Below are 22,871 nucleotides of genomic sequence, written 5' to 3' on the forward strand. Positions count from 1 at the left end.
CAATCCCCCACCCATAATCACAAATCGACAAAACAAACTACACCCTCTCCTTGTTCACCCACCCCCCACCCCCCCACCCCCACCCCCCCCCCCCCCCCCCCCCCCCCCCCCCCCCCCGCGCGCTGGTCGGCCCCTGGCGAGGATCATACGATCGGGACGGGGGATGATAGTGGTAGGGTATATAAGGTAGGTAGGTAGGGTATATGTAAAATGTAGGTATTAGGTAGGTTATCGTTTTTGTACTCACGTTAATCCGGTCGACCGCCTCATACCAGCAAGGATAGTCGAGACTGCGAACCGAGTTAGCTATCAATATACAAGAACGGAGAAGGGGGACAGAGAGGGAAAACCACGTACTGAGAACCGCATCCACGGCGTAGTGAGTAAGTCGTCCAAGCTTTCCCCAGAGGCCAAATGTCAGCAAGTTGAGAAACTGTCGGGAAGAAGACACATCGATCAGAGATCAGCGTCCGTCGCGGAAGTAATAAAAAAAAGAAGCAAAGAGAGAGTGTGTGTGAGAGAGGGGGGGATTCCTGTATGTAGTAGTGGAAAGGCAGAAGTGAACTCTCAGCCTTTCCTTCAGAGCTTCAGATGCTCTCGCGTATACTCAAAGGGGGGGTGTGATTATATGCCTAGGGGAAAACATACCACCATTTTGATTGATGTAAGGAAGAGTAACAGTAAAAAAAAAGAGTGATGATAGTTCTGGTTCGCAGGAGAATATCGGATTAATCGGAGAGTTTCTTTCTTTACCTAGTTGGAGGAAGGTTTAAAAAGGTTGGATTAAAATAAAAATCACGAGGTTGTTTGGCATAAGGTCGGGAAGTCGGTCACTGCGTTATCCTCGAGGAACAAAGAGAAGGTGTTATTACCTAAGGTACAAGGCGACATCCCCCGTTGCCGCGTATTGCTGAGGTCGTGGCGGTGGGCCAAGTGGTTCCAGCAGCCCACGTCTAGGTATTTAGGTACATGTAGCTTAAGCGGGCAGGCGGGGCGTTAATCCCACTGAAGCAAGATGTCCCTTTACAAGATTATTACTACTTTTATGTATATTATTTACTAAAGAATTATTATCATAGTATTAAGAAACGTTCCCCACGGTGTCACGATCTTTAGCCACCCCCTTATTGTCATACGTTTTAAATTATTAAAGAACAACTCCTTAATACCAATTCCCTCCACAATATAAATCCCGTTCTCGTCCTTCTTAAAAATATTAACATAATAGTTTGGTATGCTGGTTACGAGAACAAATCTGTGGCTCTTGGATTGACAGTATTAAGTGTGTAATACGATATCGGATTGAACAATGAAAGGAAATACAGAAAGTAAACATAACGAAAAATGAATGCATGCAATTGGTTGAATGATTTCTGATTGTGTACCTAAGGTAACTATCTAAAAGAAGGAGGATCCACGAAATGTGGGAGGAAAACAGGTATTAACCCAATTGTGTCCCAACAGTGGCCTCTGGAATCGAAAGCACTGAACGGGGCAAAAAATAGAAATAGTTGTTTTTGTCCGTCGAAGGTTGTCGGAAGGCTCCCGGAATATAAAGTATCGTCGAGTTTAAGAATTATCGATAGGTTTAGGCTGGAAGGGAGCGATCAAATGCATTATCGTTCCGTCTCCTTTTCAAAATGTAAGAGAAGAAGCTTGATATAAGTCCTCAAACTCAAGTGGGTGGAGCTGCTCTGGTGAGGTTGTTTGTGGATTGTTGACAAGTGCAGGCTCTGGAGAGTGCAGGGCATTTCTTGGTTGAATAGAATACTGAAATGCTGCACCCGGACAAATCCAACGCCTCTTTCTCTGCGCAGTGGGATTTGCGTTGGCAGATCCGTGCAGTTGTTGGATCTCCCCTTTCACCCTTGAATTCATCAGGATCTAACTCTTCCAGGAGTCACGACTCTCTTCTGATCGCCGTAGCACCTGATGTAATAGTATCGTCCATGACTCAGTGATAATTCTTAGAGGTAGTGATAGCGATAATAGTAATACTCGGGTGAATGTAAAATTAGGATGCGGCTCATCATTGAAAATAGGGATAAGTAGGACCGAGTCGTCATCCTTTTCGTGTCAGTGAATAGTCCCGCAGTTATCTTCCATGGTTACCATATACACTATGCCGGGATCTGAATTACGGCGCCAACATATTGTTGATATCCACCTAGGCGTGTATGGACTTGGCTCAAGGGGAAGGCAGAAGATCTCCAAGTTGCCAACAGTATTTCCCAGTCATAGGCTAGATATCCTAGATCCGGGGCATGATCAACTCCTTGGCTTGGCTGTGTCCTATATTAGAAACAGCTTTGGCATCTCAGAGTCCATATGCTTTTTCCAGTCTAACCATGGAGCTTTTCATCCTCAGCCTTCGCTTTGTTGTGATTTTTGTGGTGACTTCTGCGGTCAGTTGATACGCAGCCTCCTATGTTGTGGTGTAATAGGGTTCTCAATAAAGGTTTTTGGCGATCTTTGATAGTTGGTGAAACGATCTGTGTGACCTTAATTTCGATGAGGAATAAGACCATACAGAGGTTAACAGGCCGAAACGCTCTGGGAAGGCACTGGAGAAAGAATATAAATATATGTTGGTAGAAACATGAACAATAACAACCGATGTTCTTAGGAACTTTCGACGGGACATCTTGCTCATGGCCCTCAACTTCCTTTAGTAGGTATGCTTCACCGCTTAATAGAATAGCAGTTGCGAGTCTCTCTGAATAAAGATAGGTAGAGACACTGATAATATGGAATACCGCACTAATAAAAAGTTCGTCTGCGTCCCGGTGAAAATAATGCGCTAGAACTTTTCCGAGGCGCCAGAGTACAGCTAGATGCCAAGTATTTCGAACCTGATTCTAACCTTAATGTGTCGATACTTGAGGATTCCAAATGAGACATGTGGAGTAAAGAATATTTTCGATGTGTATAGCCACGGGCTCTCATAGTTAGGTTAGATTTCCTCATGACGCACAATAGTACGTCCGCTCTGGTTTCTTCAGATCCCATAAGGTAAGAAGGGTGTTCATATGTTCATATGCGTCCGACGATGCGAGCTGTCTCTGCATTCAAGGGAAATTGACAAACAGCATCGCAGTCGGCTAAGTTGAGGGCTAATCATGCTGATTATGAATGGCTTGGGAGTTGTGTAGAACTCGAATATCGGTAGATTGTGAATGCAGCAATGCGACCATCGTTATGTAAAGACATATGGGCTCGACTGGACGTCAGTGTTGGCTCAATACCATAAGTGACATTAACGGCTATGCCAGCGCAAGACGATATAGAGTGACAACAAAGTTGTTTTGGTGCCTTCTAGTTCTACCTCATGATGGGCTCATCGGTTTGAATATTGGGCTTGGAGAACTCTGGGACTGTCGTGACCTTGTAGAAAGCTAGGCCGGAGCGAAATAGAGAATATCCAGCTAGCGCAGCGACAGGCTGGAAATAATATTTAACGCGGATGACGAAACCGAAGTGTGTGATTGCCGGTAATGTTGTCGCGACTCGAATTTCAGCAATGGAGGAGACATCCTTAGCAGTGAATAGGTAGCCAAGGGCTCGCCGAAAGAGACAGCTCGAGTTGATAAGGAGTCAAATAATAGAAAATGAATTTCGGCGAGTAAGGGGAATAGAGGGAAGTTGAGTGCAATAGGATGTTTGGGGGAAACAATACTCGAACTTAGATGGCATGGCATTCAGCTTTTTGCCTGTGCGAGAGTATGACAACCGAGTTTGTAGAACAAGTTTCGGTCTCATGTTCCCTATTGATGCATTGGTTAACCACTTGACCCAAACGACTTGTGAGCCATAGATAGTGATAATTTCAATGAGGCTGTTTTAGAAAGTTGAGTGAAATTGCTAGACTTACCTATATTGATGCTTCTTGCATCACTTTGACGGAATTTGAGATGGATGTTATCAACTACAGACATGTAGATCCCTGCTGCGAAGGTACCTCGGTAATATTTAGGAGCTACCTAGGACCTATGTCTGGAACTTGAAAATGCCTATGAATGTAATGTGTCAGTTGTCAGGTTTCGGTACATGACTTCGATATTGCTATGCGAAATGTTTCTCTCGACATAGCCCAATAATAGAAGTCGGTCTAGGATTCAGCTGTCCTTTCGCAAGGAACCAATTACCCTTCCGCAACTCACCTCAAATAGTATAGTTAGTAAGGAAACAACAGGCAACCAGCCCTGTAACCAACTATTAGTAAAAGAGTCCTGCGAAGCTGTATAATAGGGTTTCGTAACCCAAGACAACAGATCTTATCTTGGACATTTATTGAGTGCATGTGAAGCATGATTGTGCAATGGGGTAAAGGCAAGAGAATAGGGGGAAGTATGAGATGGAAGGGATATACCTAGTCCAGTAGACCGGTGGGTTTGCTGAGAGCAAAGCAGCGTTCGGTTGTGATGACAAGGTGTAGGAGGGTATAGAGATAGGTTCAAAGTCTTAAAATGAAGTATGGTGTTTGTGTTAGGGTGTGGTAGGGTATTGTAATGAAATGCGAAAGGGTTATGTGAAAGGGTTGTGTGGAAGAGAGGAAGTGGAAGGCAACAATGATTGAGGTGTAGCAAGGGGCAATAAGGGAAGTGACATATTACACGTGCCCCATGCGAGAGCGAAGATCGAGTTCAAAGACAACGTATCACTAGGCATAAACATGGGGAAGGATACTAACCTTGGGTGTTGGTGGTCCTATTGCTTGACGGAGTCAAAGTCGGAATAAGTGTCTGACTCATGATTGCCCCAAGATTCATCACCGCAAAATATTTAAAGGTTTGAATAGGAGTTTATAGTATGGTGAGTGAAGCGTGGGTAGTGTTGTGTTGTGTTGTGTTGTATAATGTGTAGGTGTTAGGTATGAAAGAGAAGAACTTGTTGTGTAAAGTGGGAAGTTTGGGAAGAAATAGAAATGGGATTTGAAAGTTTTTAAAGAAGAGTTGAGAGGAGTGGGTAGGGTTAAATAGAAAAGAACCCTAAGGGAAAGAAAGACTGAAAGAATCTGGGAGTTCCTTCCCTAAGTAATTCTAGGAATCTAACGGGTTGCCATGTCGATAAATCGTCTCTGACGATGCTTGTTGCTTCGTTGATTTCTTGACATCAGTTGTTTTGCTGCGGACGTGAGGATGTGGAGGGAAGGAGGAGTAAGAAGATATATGTACCTCCTAGCTTGGATATCGGATGAGTGGGAGGAAAACCAAGAGCCCATGTAAGCTGAAACTGAAGCAGGTGATGGCATTAGGGAGTAGTCAAGATGTATTATGTTTGATTATCCTAGAAATCTAGGTGCCGAACCAGGAAGTCGTCAAGCAGTACTGACGTCGATTTTGGGACAATTACAAGCAAGTTTATCCCAGTGGTAAGGGCCGAGGGGGTCTCAACTAATCATTTAGCTATGGCTGGCAAACCTACCTGACATACCCTTAGGGGTAGGGGGTATTTTGAGGGAGTAGCAGCAAGTATTTGCATCATTCACTGGCTTATAGTGTAACTTACTCGTCTATAATAAGCAGCAGCGGTAAATGGAGCTGCTATGCGTCCAAGGAACCGACGACAGGAGGTCCTTTAAGTCAAATGCTGATAGCATATCGTGAATAGATCATGTTATATGAGACTACCCTAGCAAGATCATTTTCCAAGCCTAACAGGGCAACAGTACGGTCTTGTGAATGGATGGCATCTGTATATGGCACGCAAACAGGGAAGGCGCCGAAGCTTAAGAGCGACGTGATCTTATTCAATTGGCCGCGTCTATAGAAGCCGGACCCACCGTACTGTGTAGAAGAGGCTGTGGAGGATATTCACATTTATCCACAAGGACTAGGTACTTCCGGTAACGGCGAGAGAATGGGTTTCATACCGTCTTAGAAGGGATATTTTATGAAAGGGAGTGTGTTGTGGTTGAGAGCATTATCTACTGGGCAAAAAAGTCCCTTTCTCATGCCCTACAAAGAGCTTCCATGTCAGAGGGATCCCGTGATGTATGTCGTACATAGAGTGAATACTAGAAGCAGTAGCACGTAGAATGTCAAGTATGCAGTGTATAGTAGTGATTTATTAACGCTTGCCCTTCGAAGCACCTTCGAGGGAGCAGCATGCTCCTTATATACACTATCCTAGTGGGCCATAAGGCCCAATCGGCACTAGTGCCTCATACCCCTGACATTCCATAATGTTCTACTGGGAATATATGCTTTTGGGTTGACAGTATGATATAAGGAGGTTGGTATAGAAGGAATCACATGAAGCTGAGTAGTCATTTGCATCACTCTCTTTGACCCTTTAGGCAAGGCCCCGCCTGACTCTGGTTCTGGCGAACTTAGTCGTTAAGTAGGTGAAACAATATTTACCTGCCTAGGTACATAAAGGGATTTTGTCCTAGGAGGTTATGCCTGAGTTCTACCTGAGGTGGGCTTTATGGTATAAGGGTATCTGATTTTGGATCGCGTTTAGTGTTAATATTCGTATTATACGCATCGCGCCAGCCAATAGGAACCAACGTGGTTCCCGGAAATGGCAACTGGCCCTTTGCTTCTGTTCGGCGCATTGGATAGCAACGCAGGCGGTGGACCGCACGTGCTTTGGAATATTGTTAGAATTAAGAATTTCCTATTGACCTACCCAGAATTTTGCCAGATATCGCTTGACAGGTATTCGAGTTGATGGTCATTACGATGCACCGCCACGTGGATTCATGATGCTTTCTAAACCGTTTCCTGATGCCCCAGGTAGCGTCTGACAGCGGGGCTTCCTACGTTTTATGGTCAAGATTAGCACAGTTGTTATGCTTGCTTCGTAATCGTAGGAGTCACAATACGCCGGGTCAGCTGAACGCTCCCGCAGGTAAGGCAACTTAGGTAGAAGCAGTATTCCAGTAAGTTTAATGTTTGAATATAGTGGCATGAATATTCCTTGTGGCTAGTACCTGCGAAAAAGGGGCGCACAAATGGAAGCATTGTGGGCTTATTTAGAAAAGATAAATGTCAGTCTCATACAAGTAGGCCAAGAAATAGTCACGAGATTGTGATTTTATACCTAAACCATTGCTCCAGCTCCCGGGCCCTCGGCTTCTGGTCTTTCGAAGCCCGATTCTTTTTATAACTACGGATCAATAGACTATCTCGTAACGCGACGGGGTATTTTGTGGACTATAACAATATCTAGGTGCGGTCGTAGGAACGGGATTGATATTATGCCCTAATCTCGGGCCCTAATGCCTGAAATGGGTGTCTATGTCATATTCTGGAGGAGGCACATACGAACAAGCACACCTAGAAGCTTCCTATTTAATGTGCGGTATCGAAAGCCCCTTTTATCGAAGGTAAAGTTCCCTGATCTTGCATCTTAGAGCAACACAGTTGGAAAATTTGGAAAATATCGAGACCTAATTTCGTAAGGCGAAGTAAGTCCCTTATTAAAGACCTACCAGGGTATTAAATACCTCTACGATACATTATACCTTTATCAGCAAATCAAATCGTCGTCATGCCATTTACCTGACATATCGGTTACTTTGGGGGGTCTTAGCGATATGATCACTAACTACGACGTGCTTATGTGGGACGAGACGTTCCAAGGCGGGTTCCAAGGGTACCTCTTTCAAGATATGAACACACATTCCATATTCGTTACTTGCTGACGCATATCTCATATACCTAGCCCCGGGTTAGGGACGCTTAAGCTCTATCTCCTATTTTCGAATAAAGACTGCTAACTTATAACAGTGGTGTTGGTCCATCGAGGGAATGGATGTAAGCGGCTAGGGCTTATGGGGGTATAGTCATGGAAAATCGGATATCTTAAGTCCTTAAACTCCGTGTAACAATCCCTAGCCCTATCGTTGGGGCTATTATAGACGGTGGAATAGGGTCTATTCCTTATATGCGAATCAATGTCGAGTTTGACTGTCGCCTAGATGCCGGTTGGAAAGTTCCTTTTCCAACTTGATGCAGCTTGAATGAGCACTCATTTCACTTAGGGTTTGACATAATCGTGGCCGCGAATGTAGGTACCTTTAATTGCCTCACTAGAAGGTCTACGTATTAGGTAAATGATATATCGACATAGTCAAATTTCCAGTATGTAGCTGTGATGGCCTTGGGATGAGGAATTAATATATGAGATGGTGGTATCCTGTTCATGTCTAAACCTTTCCCAATGCAGCCCGATGTCCCTATGAGTAGAGGTTTTGAAAAGAAATTTGTAGTTTTCCTCCCCACTATAGATTCTTGATAATAAATCTTTTCCTGAGCCACTCTCCATACTTGATTATACCCAATGATACGGGGAACAGTGCGACAGCGATAAAGCCCAGTGTGCTGTTGCCCCAGCCGATGCCGAGTTTGCTATACATCGGTAATCCAGCCAGTGGGAGTACGGCACCGGCTAACGACCGAACAATAGTGTTGCACGCTATGGCTGAGGCGGCATAGATAGTAAAGGCGTCGACTAGGTATAGCTGGATGCCCATAAAGACGACTATGTTTCCGATACCAACGAAACTTGTACCGATAATAGGGACAATCCAATGCACCTTATACTCGGCTGTCCATCCATAGATAAACAGACCCACGGGGATTAAAAGCGCTCCTAGCGGAAGCAGCGGTAACCGATATTCTGGCTTCATACCACCCTTAGGTTCCCCAGTTACTTGGGATTTTGCGTCGGCTTCTGCAGCTTTCTTCTGAATGTATCTGTCTGAGGTAGCGCTAAAAAGGAAGATGCCCATCATACTTCCCACGCCAAGTCCGATGAATGATAACCCTACGATGCTTGTAGAGAAGCCATAATATCCCTGGAACACCTCGGTCATGGTAGTAAACATCAGATATAGATAACCGTATGTGACAGCCATGTAGAGCGACGTGATGGCGATGATCGGCGAAAGGAATAACATCTTAAAGGGACGAATGATACCACGCTTGAAGTAGTCTTTCGGTGACAAGCCGGCATCGAGCTTGGATCGTAGCAACTCGTTTCCGGTCTCCTTGCGCAACTTGGCGGCCTTTCTCTCGAGTATTACAGGAGCATAACTCTCCTTGAGAGAAAATACCATGACAACAGAAAGAAATCCGCCAAGGATGGCTAGGAGCCAGAAAGACCACCTCCAACCCTTAGCAGCAGTAAGGAAGCCACCAGCGACAGGTCCAATAATAGGACCTAGAAGCGGGCCGATGCTAAAAACAGCCATTGCTGCCCCTCGCCTCTCCTGAGTGATCATATCGGCAATGGTCCCGCCACCATTAGTGATCGCCACGGAACCGAAAACACCAGCAAAGAAGCGGAAGACAATCAGGGCATTTAGCGTTGGGGACAGCGCACATCCGACCTGGAAGGCTATAAATCCTAGGTTGCCGACATGGTAAAGGATGACTCGGCCGTAGATCTCAGATAGCGGTGCAAATAACATGGGGCCTGCTGCGAAGCCCAACACATATACCGAAACTACGAATGCGGCGATTTCCAAGGATGTCGAATGGAACTCCGCGACCACTTGAGGAACACCGGGCGCGAATATGGCTACGCGACAATCAATACTGATCTAACCTAGGAAAGATGAACAACAAACAACAGATACGAAACTTACATGATGCAAGGGGAGAAACAAATGTCATGCCTGATATCAGCCCGCAGTTTAACACTTTGCGCCATGTCGGCCAATTATAGGGGTTCGCAACGTCGTCGGGTCCGTCCCACCAGACAACGTTGGGGTCGCTATCGCTGTCGTCGCCGTCGTTGCTACTTGTCAGTACCGCATCGCCAGGTGCTTGTGCTTTCTCGACATCACGGTCCGCTCTGCTCCTCTTGCTCGCGAAGGAGGTCCGCCTCCGCTCGGCTATTGACCGCTGTCGTTGAAGCTCCTCTTGTTCGTTGAGCACGAAACCCTGGCTTGACGGGATATCTGCGTCATGTCCTTCGTCTACGGCCTGGCTTATCTTTCGCTGCAATTGTAGCTCCACCTCTCCAGATTCGTCTCCATCCGTGTGCGTTGCAGAAGCAGTTGATGCTGCACTGGACACCATCGCCGTTCACCTAGGTAACTTCTATGTTAACGACTAGAATTCCCTTTAAATCTATATATACCCATTTATTGCCATTTACGACGAAATGAGCTCGGGTATCGTGGGTAGGGAGCTAGTTTACCATAAACCGTAAAGCTTTGTGGTAACTATCTGACTACCTAACCTAAGGTAAAATAGTTTAGTGGCAAAATGCTTACTTGTGCTTGGCTTCTTTGGAGTTCTTGGAGCTCTTGATCTTTGAGGGGGAAATGGGGCCCTAAGGAGATCGATCTGCGTTGAGACGGGTCTGTTTGTTGTTGCGCGTCCAATATCGAGGCGTTCTTTAACGATTCTCTTGTTGGAGAGATATACAACTTGGCTTAATAACGTGCTCTACGTTATATGATCACCACCTGAAGTTCTCGCGGGATCTCGAGATCATATCACCGATAGGATGAAGACATCACATAGAAAGGGAAGAGACGACGGGAAGGGACAAGAATAAAAGAGTTATTGGACCGAATCCCGGCGCTGGTCGGGTTGACTAATTACAATAAAGACGATGTCACGCTTTTTCCAGTGTAACATTCGATTGGCTATAGCTGGTGACAACGCCAAGGGTTATGGGTAAGAAGATCAGTATCGGTAGGTCTTATGTGGATTTATCGGTCGACCGTCCGACCAGCCGAGCCCGATTTTGTGCAAGACCGGGGCTTAGAAGCGTTTGAAGCATTTCGCAGGGTCCTTAGCCATCCCAACTATTTGGAGTATCCTGGGTATCCTGGGCATCCTGGCCGGCCTGGTTGGTCAAGGGCCGTTTGGATGGTAACATTCTGCCATCGGGCTGGATGGCTAGATAGAAGGATAGGTACGAAACCGAAAGAAGCGAAGCTCCAATATGTTCCCATTAGGTATTCCATTTTTACCCGTTGCGTACCTACCTATGAACCAATGCGATCGATTCATTGGAAGTAGTTGAAGAAAAACCATCCGCAAAAGTCGGCAAGCAAACATTTACCTTAGCATTTTATTCGAAATAGTTAATACCAATTTGCAGTTTTATCTCGGAAGGTCATCCGCGTAGCTGCTATATTACGGTTAAGCATAGCGGCCACTCGGCAAATGCCCTAAAATTGCTTAAAATTTATAGGGTTACCCCTCAAAATGGTGGGGTACATTTAAATTGCAAGGATGCCTTACTATGCTTTAAAATATGTTTGTGCTTAAAATAATACATTATGCATTAAAAAATGATATTTAAAAATGCAAGGGATTTGTTTTTAACTTAAATGTATTAATTAAAAAAGTAAATATTATATTTATAATATTAATAATAATTAATTTTTTTATAATTATAATAGTAATTTACTTATATTTTAATATATAAATTATTATTTATTTTATAATTAATATTAATTTAATATAATATTAATATTATTAAAAATTAAAAATTTACATTAAATATTATAATAAAAAATATTTAAAATATAATATTAATAAATTTTAATTTTTAAATAAATAATAATAATATAAGTTAAATATTAAAATAAATGTTAAAGTATTTATTAAAAAAGCTTAAAGTTTTTCCTTTTATATAAATTAAATATAAAATTTAAATTAATTAATTACTTTAATAATTTTTTTTACTTTTTTTTTTAAATATTTTAATTTAAGATAATCTTAATTAAAATTATATTATTTATTAATTCCAAAACGTAGTTAAAAATAGTAAACTTAATTTATTAATATTATATTTTACTTAATTAATTTCTTTTAAAAGTTAAGCTTTAAAAAATTATTTAAAAAATGTTTTAAAAATAAAAAAATATTATTAAAATTAACACTTATATTACATTTAATTAATAATAGTATTAATTAAAAAATTATTATAATATAATAAATTTACATTTAAATTTATTAAAATGTAATAATAATAAATTTTAATTTTTAAATAAATAATAATAATATAAGTTAAATGTTAAACGTTAAAATATTTATTAAAAAAGCTTAAAGCTTTTTTTTTTATATAAATTAAATACAAAATTTAAATTAATAATTAAATATATAATAATGTATATAATTTAATTATTTTTTTATTTTATTTTTTAAAAGTATTATAATTTTTATTAATATTTTGCTATAATATTAATAATCCCGTTTTTATTTTTTTAATTAATGTTATTTTTAGTAAATGTTAATTCGTAATGTAAATATATTAAAAAAAGTTTATTTTTTAAATAATTAATAAAAAAAAAGTTAACATAAAAGTAAAAAATTAAATAAAATAAATATTATATAATAAAAGCACGTATTTTTACTTATAAAATCTTAAATTTAAAAAAATAAAATATTATTAAATTTTAAATTATTATTTTATTTTTAATACATATATACATATATATTTTTTAATAAAACAGTTTTTAATAAATATATATTAATAAACTTTAATTAAAAATATAAAAGAATTTATTAAATTATTTATTTTTAAATTTATTTATTATAAAAATTTAAATTTAATAAATAATTAAAAAGTTTTAATTTAATGTTTTAAATTATAATTTAAAAGTTTATATTAAAATAAAATAAAAAAACATTATAATTATATATAATATATATAAACTTAAATATTTATATGTTTTAAATTTATAAAAAATTATTATTATTAATTTATATTAAATTAATTCCGTTTTAAATAAGCTTTTTTATAAAAAATAAAAGAAATTTTAAGTTTTTAATTAAATGTAATAAACATATTAAAAAAGAATTTTATTTTATATAATAATATTAAATTTTATAATATTATAATTTTATTACAAATTAATAATTTAATAAATTATATTAAATAAAAAACCAAAATTATAATTAATAATAATTCGAATAAAAATTAATTAAATAAATTTTAAAAACTTAATATATTTTAATAAAATTTAATAAATTAATAAAATAAAATAATATAATAAAAAAAGCATTTTATATATTTATTAAACGTTTTTCTCATGTATTTAATTATTTATTTTAAACTTTTTAATTATTAATTTAAATCTTATATTTAATTTATATAAAAAGAAAAACTTTAAGCTTTTTTAATAAATATTTTAAATAAAATTATAATAATAAAAATAAATAATATTAATATATAATAAAATTCATTAATTATATATAATATTTAAATTATTATATAATTAATTATTTATTTCATTATTTATTATATTAATATATAATATTTATTTAAATATATTTTAATATTATAAAATTTTTGAATTTTTAATTAAATATATATAAATTATTCTTTTTAAAAAAATTAATAATAAATAATTTATTTATTTTTATTTTTTTATACGTACGATCTTTTTAATACATATATATAATTTCTTTTATATGTACGTAATTAAAATTACAATATTTACGATATTTACAATACTTATATAATACTAGAAAAGTTAAAAACGTAAAATATTAAATTAATTTAAAACGAAAAACGTTAAAATATAAAATATTAAAATAATTTAAAATGAAAAATGTTTATAAACTTAAGGTTTTTATGCATTTTAAACGTAATGCTTTATGTTTTTTTTTTTTAATTTTTAATATTTTTTTTTATAAAAGTTATATTTATTACGAACTAACAGGCAACGAAGCCATACCCAGTATGGAAGCGGGGATGTTAACCAACGCCTTTTCGGTTGAACCTCGGATAATTGGATCTTAAGATTCTTATAGATTTTATGGATTTCATGAGATCCCTTGGATCAACGAGATCTATAAGATTTATAATGCCTTTAAAAGAACATTAAGTAAGGAGGAAGTTTATAAGATATTTAAAACCATTATATATTTAGATATTTATTTACGTTTCTTTAATTATTAATTTAAATCTTATATTTAACTTATATAAGGAGAAAAACTCTAAGCTTTTTTAATAAATATTTTTAATATTTTATTAATATTTAACTTATATTATTACTATTAACTTAAAATTAAAACTTTTATTATTATATTCTAATGAACTTAAATATAAGTTTGTTATATTTTAATAGTTTTTTAATTAGTACTATTATTAATTAAATATAGTATAAGTATTAATAATAATATTTTTTTGTTTATTTAAATTAATTATAATTTATTTATTTTAAAATATTTATTAAATAAATCCCTTAAAAATTAACTTTTAATAAAAGTTAATTAAATAAAATAAAATAATAAATTTAATATATTACCTTTTAATTATGTATTAAGATTTATTAATAATATAGCCCTTATTGAGATTAGGTTTTAAGTTAAATTTTTTAAAGAAAAGGAAAAAAAGTCCATAGAAATTATTAATAAAAGAAAAGAAAAAACCTTAATTTAGGAAAAGCAAATTAACCTTTTAAAAGATAGACTTTAAGAAATATATAAAGATTATAAGAAATTTAAAAACAAGTTCGAAGCTTTTAAAAAAAAACTAATTAAATTTAAGATTAAAAAGAATAACGATCCAGATAACGATCTTAATGACGACCTTAATAAAGATCTTAATTTATAATTTGTAAGGTAATAAAAACCTACGGTCCTATTATTAATAAGTTAAGGATTTAAGCTTTTATTATTACTTAAGTATAATGGTACTACGGATATAAAGGCTTAACTTAATGCGGTTAAACTTTATTTAGCCTTTTATTAAAATAGCTTTATTAAGGACAAATATAAAGTCTTAATTATATGTTAATATTTAAAAAGCAATGCCTTTAAATAATTATAACTTATTATAAATAATTATTTTAATAATATTTAAAAGGAAATAAAAGAATCTTAATATATCTTTAATAAATATTTTAATTTCGAAAATAAAATATAATTAATGTTTAGTAACCCATTTAAAAAAAAAATGCTCATAAGGTTATTCGGAACTTAAAATAAATTAAAAAAGCCTTAAAATACGCTATCAAGTTTAAACGATTTGCAATAATTGCTTAACTCCTTAAAGATATTTAATTTAACTATTTTTACGAAAGATTAGTTATATAAGTTAAAAATAAAATCTTTAAAAAAAAAAGACCTTAGTATATTAATAAGTATATTAAACGAGTTATTATTTACAATAAAAGGTTATATAAAAGGTTTTAAGAAAAGAAAACCAAGAAGTTTATTTTTACTTGTACTAAAAAAGAGATTAAAGAGGTTAGCTTTAATATAATTAAAATAGAAAAACTTAAAAAGGATATAATTAAAATTAAATATTATAACTGTAATAAAATGGGCCATATATTTAAAAATTATAAGGTACTTTATAAATAACTTAAAATATTAAAAGGACGGTCCGAGCCTTAAGTTATAAAAGTAATATCCTTAAAAGTATTTAATATTTAAATTTCTTAAATTGCCCCGAATATTGAGAATTATATTATTATTAATAATTATTATTTTTAAAAAAACATTTATAAGTGTAATAAATGGGACTATTTACATTACTTTAATAATAATAAAAAATAAATAAAAGATTAGCTAATGTTTCAATTATTTTTATTAATTATTAAGGTAAATGTTACGAACCAACAGAACGGGAACCATACCTTGTAGGGAAGCGGGGATCTTGAAACGTACGATCCCAAGAACGGATAAACCTCGGCAATCCTAATGGAGGGAAGTGATCTCAGTGATCTCAGTGATCTCAGTGAGATCACCAAGATCACCAAGATCACGAAGGCTTCAGGCCCAGAGTGGGAGAGCCTACGGGTATTTAAGACCATCATGTATCTAGACACTCATTTACGTTTCCTTAGCTATCAATCTAAGTCTTATATCTAACCCATATAAGGGGAAGGACTCCAAGCCTTCCTGACGAACACTTTCAACGTTTTATTGACACTTGACCCGTATCGCTACTGTTTACCTAAAATCAAGACCCCTGTTACTACACTCTAACGGACCTGAGTGTAGGTTCGTCACAGTAAAGAGGGAATAAAATATAAATGAAGATTGCTTATAAGGGATGCCTAATTACGTTAAAAGATAGTGTGATTATAATTTAAAGGAATAGATACTTATTATAATTATTAAGGATAATTTAAAGAACAAATTTTAGGTAATAACTTAGACGAATAATTATAATCCGGATAAATTTTATAAGATTATAGAACTTATTAATAAATAAGAAATTATAATAAGATAATAAGAATTTGAATAGCTTTTTTACGAACTTAATAAAATGAAATAATAAGTAATAAGTTAATAGATATATAATAATGGTATTATTAATACGGATTTAAAATAATTAATTAAAAATGACTGTGCTTAAATTTAAAAACGAATTACTAAATGAAAAAAAAAAAAGATTAAAAATTTTATATATTCCTAATGGATTAAGTAACCTTAATCCCTTTTATTATGACCTTTATTTAATTATGGAAATTAGAAATATAATGTTTTTCGGTCATTAAAGGATCGTAAGAACAATAAGTAGTATATGCTAAAGGAAAATCTATTGCTACTATTATTAACAAATATTTTAGGATATAAGGAAAAAAAGTACTAGCTATTTGAGCCAACCTTAGGGCTGCGGAAGTCAATATCCCCAGAATAATATATACTTTACGAAAAGCCACTAAGATTGAATGCTCTTTAGACATAAATGAATAGTTTTCCATTTTAAGCATTAGGAAACCCGATCCGAGATTAGAAACCCACGTATATAATTTTTAATAAAATCTAAGATATAAAAAGCATTACGAGTTGTTTTGGATATTATGTCCTTATAATTATTATTAAATATATAATTTAGTCAAAGAAAATATAAGATTTTAACCTAAATTAGTTAAAGGATATTTATTTGTATATTAATATAAAAATATTAGTAAAATTTAAATCAAGTTCAAATTAATTTCTTTAGGAAATATACAAGTAAATAATATGGTTTTTAACATTATTTTTTTAATAAAAAATAGATTTTAAACCTGTATATATTAAAGAAAAACGTAAGAAAATTATAATTAATATAAGTACAAAATATATATAATTTACAAATCTATTACTTTAAGAAAATATATGAATTGATATAAGGATTTAAAAGTATTTAATAAAGGTTTAATGAAATTTGTTAAAGAATAATAAAGGTAATTTAATAAAAAGGACATTAATAAAGAAAATATTCTGCCAAATTTTAATGCGGGTTAAACCATTAATAATTACTTATATATTATAATGGAATAAAAGAATTAAAAGTTTTAAGTATTAGTTAATTATAAATATTTAATAAATATTATTAACCTTAATATAATTAATAAATATTTAATTAATTATTAAGAGAAAGAATTACTGTACTAAGGATTAGCAATTAACGGACGATCGATTAAATATGATAAAAAATAAATTAAGCAAGAAGTTATAAATCTTTTAATCCGGATTTAATAAAAAGACCATTTAATTTCCTTTAATATTATGGATACCTAATATAATATGGTTCTAAGAAAACCTTGGCTAAAAGCTAATAACCCCAAAATAAACTAGTAGAAAAACATTATCGAGTAACTATTATCGGAGCCAAGTACGAAAGGTTATAGACCTGAGCATCGGAAAGAGGCTAACTTAAATAAACTTAATATAGCAGCAAAAAAGCATATATTTGCGGCTTTCGAAAAAGCTTATAAAGTAATACCTTTATACATATTATGATTTATAAAATTAATTAAGGAAATAAAATAATAAAAAATAATTAAAGGAAAAATTAAGGTAGTATATGATAGACTTATTAACGTATCTAAGAAATATCAGAGAAAATACCTGAAATTATTTACCGAAAAACTAAATATCGATATAAGAATCTTAAATTATGGATTTTATAATTATAAAATAGATTTTAAAGAAGAATAATTACCTAAGTTAAATAGGATATACTTATTAAGTGTAAATAAATAAAAGGTATTAATAAAAATTATTAAACAAAAACTCGAAAAAGGATATATACGGAAATTAGACTTATTGATAAAGAGTTTAATCTTTTTAATACTTAAGAAAAATAAAGATGGGATATTAAGATTAAACGATAATAGAAATATAATATATTAAGATATATATGATTATTAATATCTTAATTCTATTATTAAATAAAACAGCTATTTCTTATTTAATATTAATAATTTAATGGAAATAATAAAAAACGTAAAATGGTTTATAACGTTAAACCTTAAAAAAATATTTTATTTAATTTGGATAGTTAAAGGTAATAAATGGAAAATAGTAATATAAATCCTTTTTAGTTATTATAAATATCTGGTTATATTATTTGGATTTATAAATGCGTTAGTAATATTTTAAGGAATGATTGAAATTGTATTACGGAAATTTTTAGGAAAAACAGTTTTCGTTTATTTAAATGATATTTTAATCTTTTCTAAAACCTTTAATTAATACGAAAAACACGTGGATAAAGTGCTAGAAGCTTTAAATAAGGTTAATTTACTTATAAACTTAGAGAAAAGCAAATTTTATATGTAAAAGATTAATTATTTAAAATATACAATTATATTTAAATAAATTAAAATATAAGATTTAAAAATTATAATAGTATAAGATTAATTAACATTAGATAGTATTATTATTGTATAACAATTTTACAACTTTATTAATTATAGTAAATAATTAATAAAAGATTTTAGTAAAATTATAAATTTTATTATGGTTATTATATAAAGAAAAGAAAGAACTTTCCAATAGATGCTAAAAGTAAATAAAGTTTTTAAAGAAATATAAAAAGCTATTACCAGCAATTTAATAATGAGATTACCTAAGCTAGACCGGCCAAAACAAATTTATATAAATAGATTTAACGCAGCTATGGGCGCAATCTTAAAATAATTTAAAGATAATAAAATATAATATCCAGTAATATACTTATTTAAAACCTTTAAAGGAACTTAAATACGATATTAAACCTATAATAAAGAATTATTTATTATAGTTATAACATTTAAAGAATGGAGATATTAATTTAATGGAACTAAAGAACTAATTATAATATTATTTAATTACAATAACCTTAAAACGCTAATAATTACTTAGAAACTGAAATTAAAGGTTTAAAGATGGGTAAAGTACTTTAGCAATTTCAATTTTAAGATAGTTTATGTTATAAGAAAAGTAAATATATAAGTAAATGCGCTTAGCAAACTTAACGGCGTTAGTACAAAAGATATAATAAAGGAAAAAGTAGTATTTATATTAGACAAATAAGGAGCACTTATTTTATTAATATTATATCTTATAGAAAAAGATAATATTTGGATGATATGCATTTAAGAAGCATTATTAGCAGAAGAGTTACCCCCGGATATTAGAACAGGCAAAAGAGTAATTATTTATTTAAGTAAAGTATATATATTAAAGACCTTATAACATAAATTCGTTAAAGAATATTACGAATATTTATTATATAAATATCAAGGAATCTTTCGAATTATGTAATAAATTACGAGAGATTATAACTTCTTAAGCTTACCTAAAGTAGTTAAAGAAGTAATTAACGACTATAATATGTGCAATAAAATAAAAGCAGTTAAACATAAGCCATATGGGCTTACGCAACCTATAAAAATTCCGAATAAAGCTTGGAAAACTATTACATAAGATTTCATTATTAAATTACCGCCATTAAAAGAACTTATAATTAATATACCATATAATAGCATATGGGTAATAGTTAATAAATTAATTAAATATAGATATTTTATATTATATAAAGAGTTTAATACGGTTAAAGATTTAGTTTATGTATTTTTTAAGTACGTAATTAATAAATATGGATTATTAAAATGTATTATTTTAGATAAAGATAAATTATTTATATTTAAGTTTTGAATTAACTTAATAGTAAGAATAAGTATAAAATAGAAATTGTTAATAATATATTACTTATAATTAAACGGATAAATAAAGTATTTAAATTAGATATTAAAATAGTATTTTCGTACGTACATTAATAAAATATAAAATAATTAAGTAAAATTATTACTATAAATAGAAATTATATATAATAATTTTATAAATAAAAATATAAAAATATCCTTATTTAAGGTAAATATTAATTATAATTTTACTATTATAGAATTAATTAGTATAAAAGAAACATTTATCTTTAAGGTAAAGGCTATAACGGAACAAATTATTATTATGTAAAAGTATTTAATAAACGAGCTTAAATTCTTATAAATAAAAATAAAGAAATATAGTAATTAATATAAGATTAAAAGATTAATTTTTAAAAGAAAAGATAAAGTTTATTTATTATAATAAAATATTAAAATTAAAAGATTAAATAATAAATTAAATTATAAGAAATTTAAACTTTTTAAAATTGAAAAAGTTATATTAAAAATTAATTATAAATTATTATTATTAATAAAAATAAAGTTATATCTAATATTTTATATTTTTTTATTAAAAAAAGTATTTAAAAATGTGTTAATATAAATTACTTTAAACGTTAAAATTAATTAAAAATATAAAGTTGAAAAAGTATTAAACTTTAAATAATTTAAAAATTAAATTAAATATTTAATTAAATAAAAAAATTATTTATTAAAGGAAAATATTTGGGAATTAATTAAGTATTTTAAAAATATTTAAAAGTTTATAAAAATATTTTATTAAAAAAATCTTAATTGCTTATAAATAATAATAGATTTATCCTTAAGTTAAAACTATTTTAAAAAGCGGCGGCCCCGCCGGGGTCGTCCCCGGAAGAATTAAACGGTACGAATGGACCAACCTAATCAAAAACAGCCTAATCTTTATCCTCCTCTTTTTCTAAACGTTTAAGCTTAATTTCTTAACGTATAACTTTAATAACCTTAATCTTTAAAGTTTCTTTTTAAGTATAAAGTTAATTAAATTATTTAATATTTGTGGATATGTTATTTTAATATTAATAAATTTTATTAAAATAAGTTTTAATTAATAATTAATAATTTTTAATTTATTTATTTAATAAAAGTAATTCCTTTTTAACTTTATAACGCTTTTTCTATAAGTAAAAAAGTTTTAACAAAATATTATTTAAAGAATTTATTTTTATTACGTTATAATCCGAACAATGGTTATTTTTAATATAATAATAATAAATAAAGAAATCTTTAATTAAAAAATAAAAGGTTTTACTAGTACAAAAATAATAGGAATATGGAAGATTATGAAAATTAAATAACTTAATGAAAATAGCATAAGCTTTATAAGCAGCTTTTTAATTAAGTTAATAATAGGTTTTGGAAATCGCTTTCAATATACGTCCTAATATTATAAAGAAAGTTAATTTTATTAAGTCAAAATAAAATGAGAGGATAAAAAAAAGAATTTATTAGGATCTTTAAGGATAAAAAGACTTAGAAGGAAGGAAATGGTGTTACGAACTAACAGACAACGAAGCCATATTTAATATAAAAGTAAAAATATTAACTAATGCCTTTTCAGTTAAACTTCGGATAATTGGATCTTAAGATTCTTATAAATCTTATGGATCTTATGAGATCCTTTGGATCAATAAGATCCATAAGATCCATAATGCCCTTAAAAGAATATTAAGTAAAAAGGAAATTTATAAGATATTTAAAACTATTATATATTTAAATATTTATTTATATTTTTTTAATTATTAATCTAAATCTTATATCTAACTTATATAAAAAAAAGGACTTTAAGCTTTCTTAATAAATATTTTTAATATTTTATTAACATTTAACCTATATTGCTACTATTAACCTAAAATCAAAACCCCTGTTATTACACTTTAACGGACCTAAGTGTAAGTTCGTTACAATATTAAACATTTTATTATAAAAAATTAAAATTAATTAAAAAGTTAAAATTAAAAATTAAATAAATATTAAAATTAATAAATATAATATAAATAAAATAAAATAAAAAAATAATTTTTATAAAAATAATACATATATATTTATTTTAATTATAAAATATTATAAATTAATATATTAATAAAATTATAATTAAAATATAAAAATAAAGTTATAATTAATAAATAATATAATTAAATATTAAATTAATAAATGCTATTAAAATTTAATAAAATAAAATAATATAATAAAAAAATATTTTATATATTTATTAAATATTTTCTTATATATTTAATTTATGTAAAAAAAAACTTTAAACTTTTTTAATATTTAATTTATATTATTATTATTTATTTAAAAATTAAAATTTATTAATATTATATTTTAATGTATTTAAATATAAATTCGTCATAAGTTTTTAAAAATAATTTTAACATTAAAAAATGCATTTAATAAAATATTTTTTTTATAATACACTTAATAAAAACACTTCAAACGTTACACACGGCCGAGTTGCTTAATCCGGACGAGCTGGGTTAATACAATATCCCGAACAAGTTCGAGCATCATATCGCTACAGTTTTCAAAAGTAGCTCCAAACGGAATGTATACGTATTTTCGAAAAAACTCTCGAAAGACAATTCTAACGCTAAAAGATGTATCTAATGAAACATTTCTTCCTCTGCAATGCACCCAATAAAAACGCTTAAAACGTTGCGCACGGCCGAGTTACTTGATTCGGACGAGCTGGGTCAATACAATATCCCGAACAAGTTCGGGCACAAGTTCGGGCACTTGCTTGCACAATCTCGGTATCATATCATATCACGACGCCGTCCCGCCAGTCCATATTACTTTATCTACCCGCAAAGTAATAACATCCGTACTCCGTACTTATACATGTATCCCTGATACCTACCTCCCCTTTTTTTGCAGACCTCACGACCAAGCCAGCTTAGATAGTTGTAAAGCTTTTTTTCACGTTTACGAAACTAAACCATTCGTTCCGTTGAATCAATTCCCTAGAATACGATGAATG

General features: G+C 31.3%; 2 protein-coding genes across 2 annotated transcripts in view; both read right to left on the reverse strand.

Annotated features, from left to right (window-relative positions):
- The window catches only part of F4812DRAFT_438476 (DUF1748-domain-containing protein), a 1,618-nt gene extending 606 nt beyond the window's left edge, over positions 1 to 1,012 (reverse strand). Inside the window, exons 1-3 of the mRNA XM_047935000.1 lie at positions 649 to 1,012; positions 358 to 433; positions 248 to 290 (exon numbers count right to left, since the gene is read on the reverse strand). Coding sequence (XP_047787690.1) covers positions 248 to 290; positions 358 to 433; positions 649 to 654 — 125 coding nt within the window. The 5' untranslated portion in view covers positions 655 to 1,012. The remainder of the gene's footprint in view (positions 1 to 247; positions 291 to 357; positions 434 to 648) is intronic.
- A 7,218-nt stretch (positions 1,013 to 8,230) lies between these two features.
- On the reverse strand, positions 8,231 to 10,034 carry F4812DRAFT_461686 (bicyclomycin resistance protein; the record flags this gene model as incomplete). Its single annotated transcript, XM_047937910.1, has 2 exons — positions 8,231 to 9,531; positions 9,599 to 10,034. 2 exons carry the CDS (start codon positions 10,032 to 10,034, stop codon positions 8,231 to 8,233), a joined length of 1,737 nt encoding a protein of 578 aa, XP_047787691.1.
- Between the last annotated feature and the right edge of the window lie 12,837 nt (positions 10,035 to 22,871).

This window comes from Daldinia caldariorum (assembly GCF_022478825.1).
Source record: "Daldinia caldariorum strain CBS 122874 unplaced genomic scaffold F4812scaffold_15, whole genome shotgun sequence".
NCBI classification, from domain to species: Eukaryota; Fungi; Ascomycota; class Sordariomycetes; order Xylariales; family Hypoxylaceae; genus Daldinia; species Daldinia caldariorum.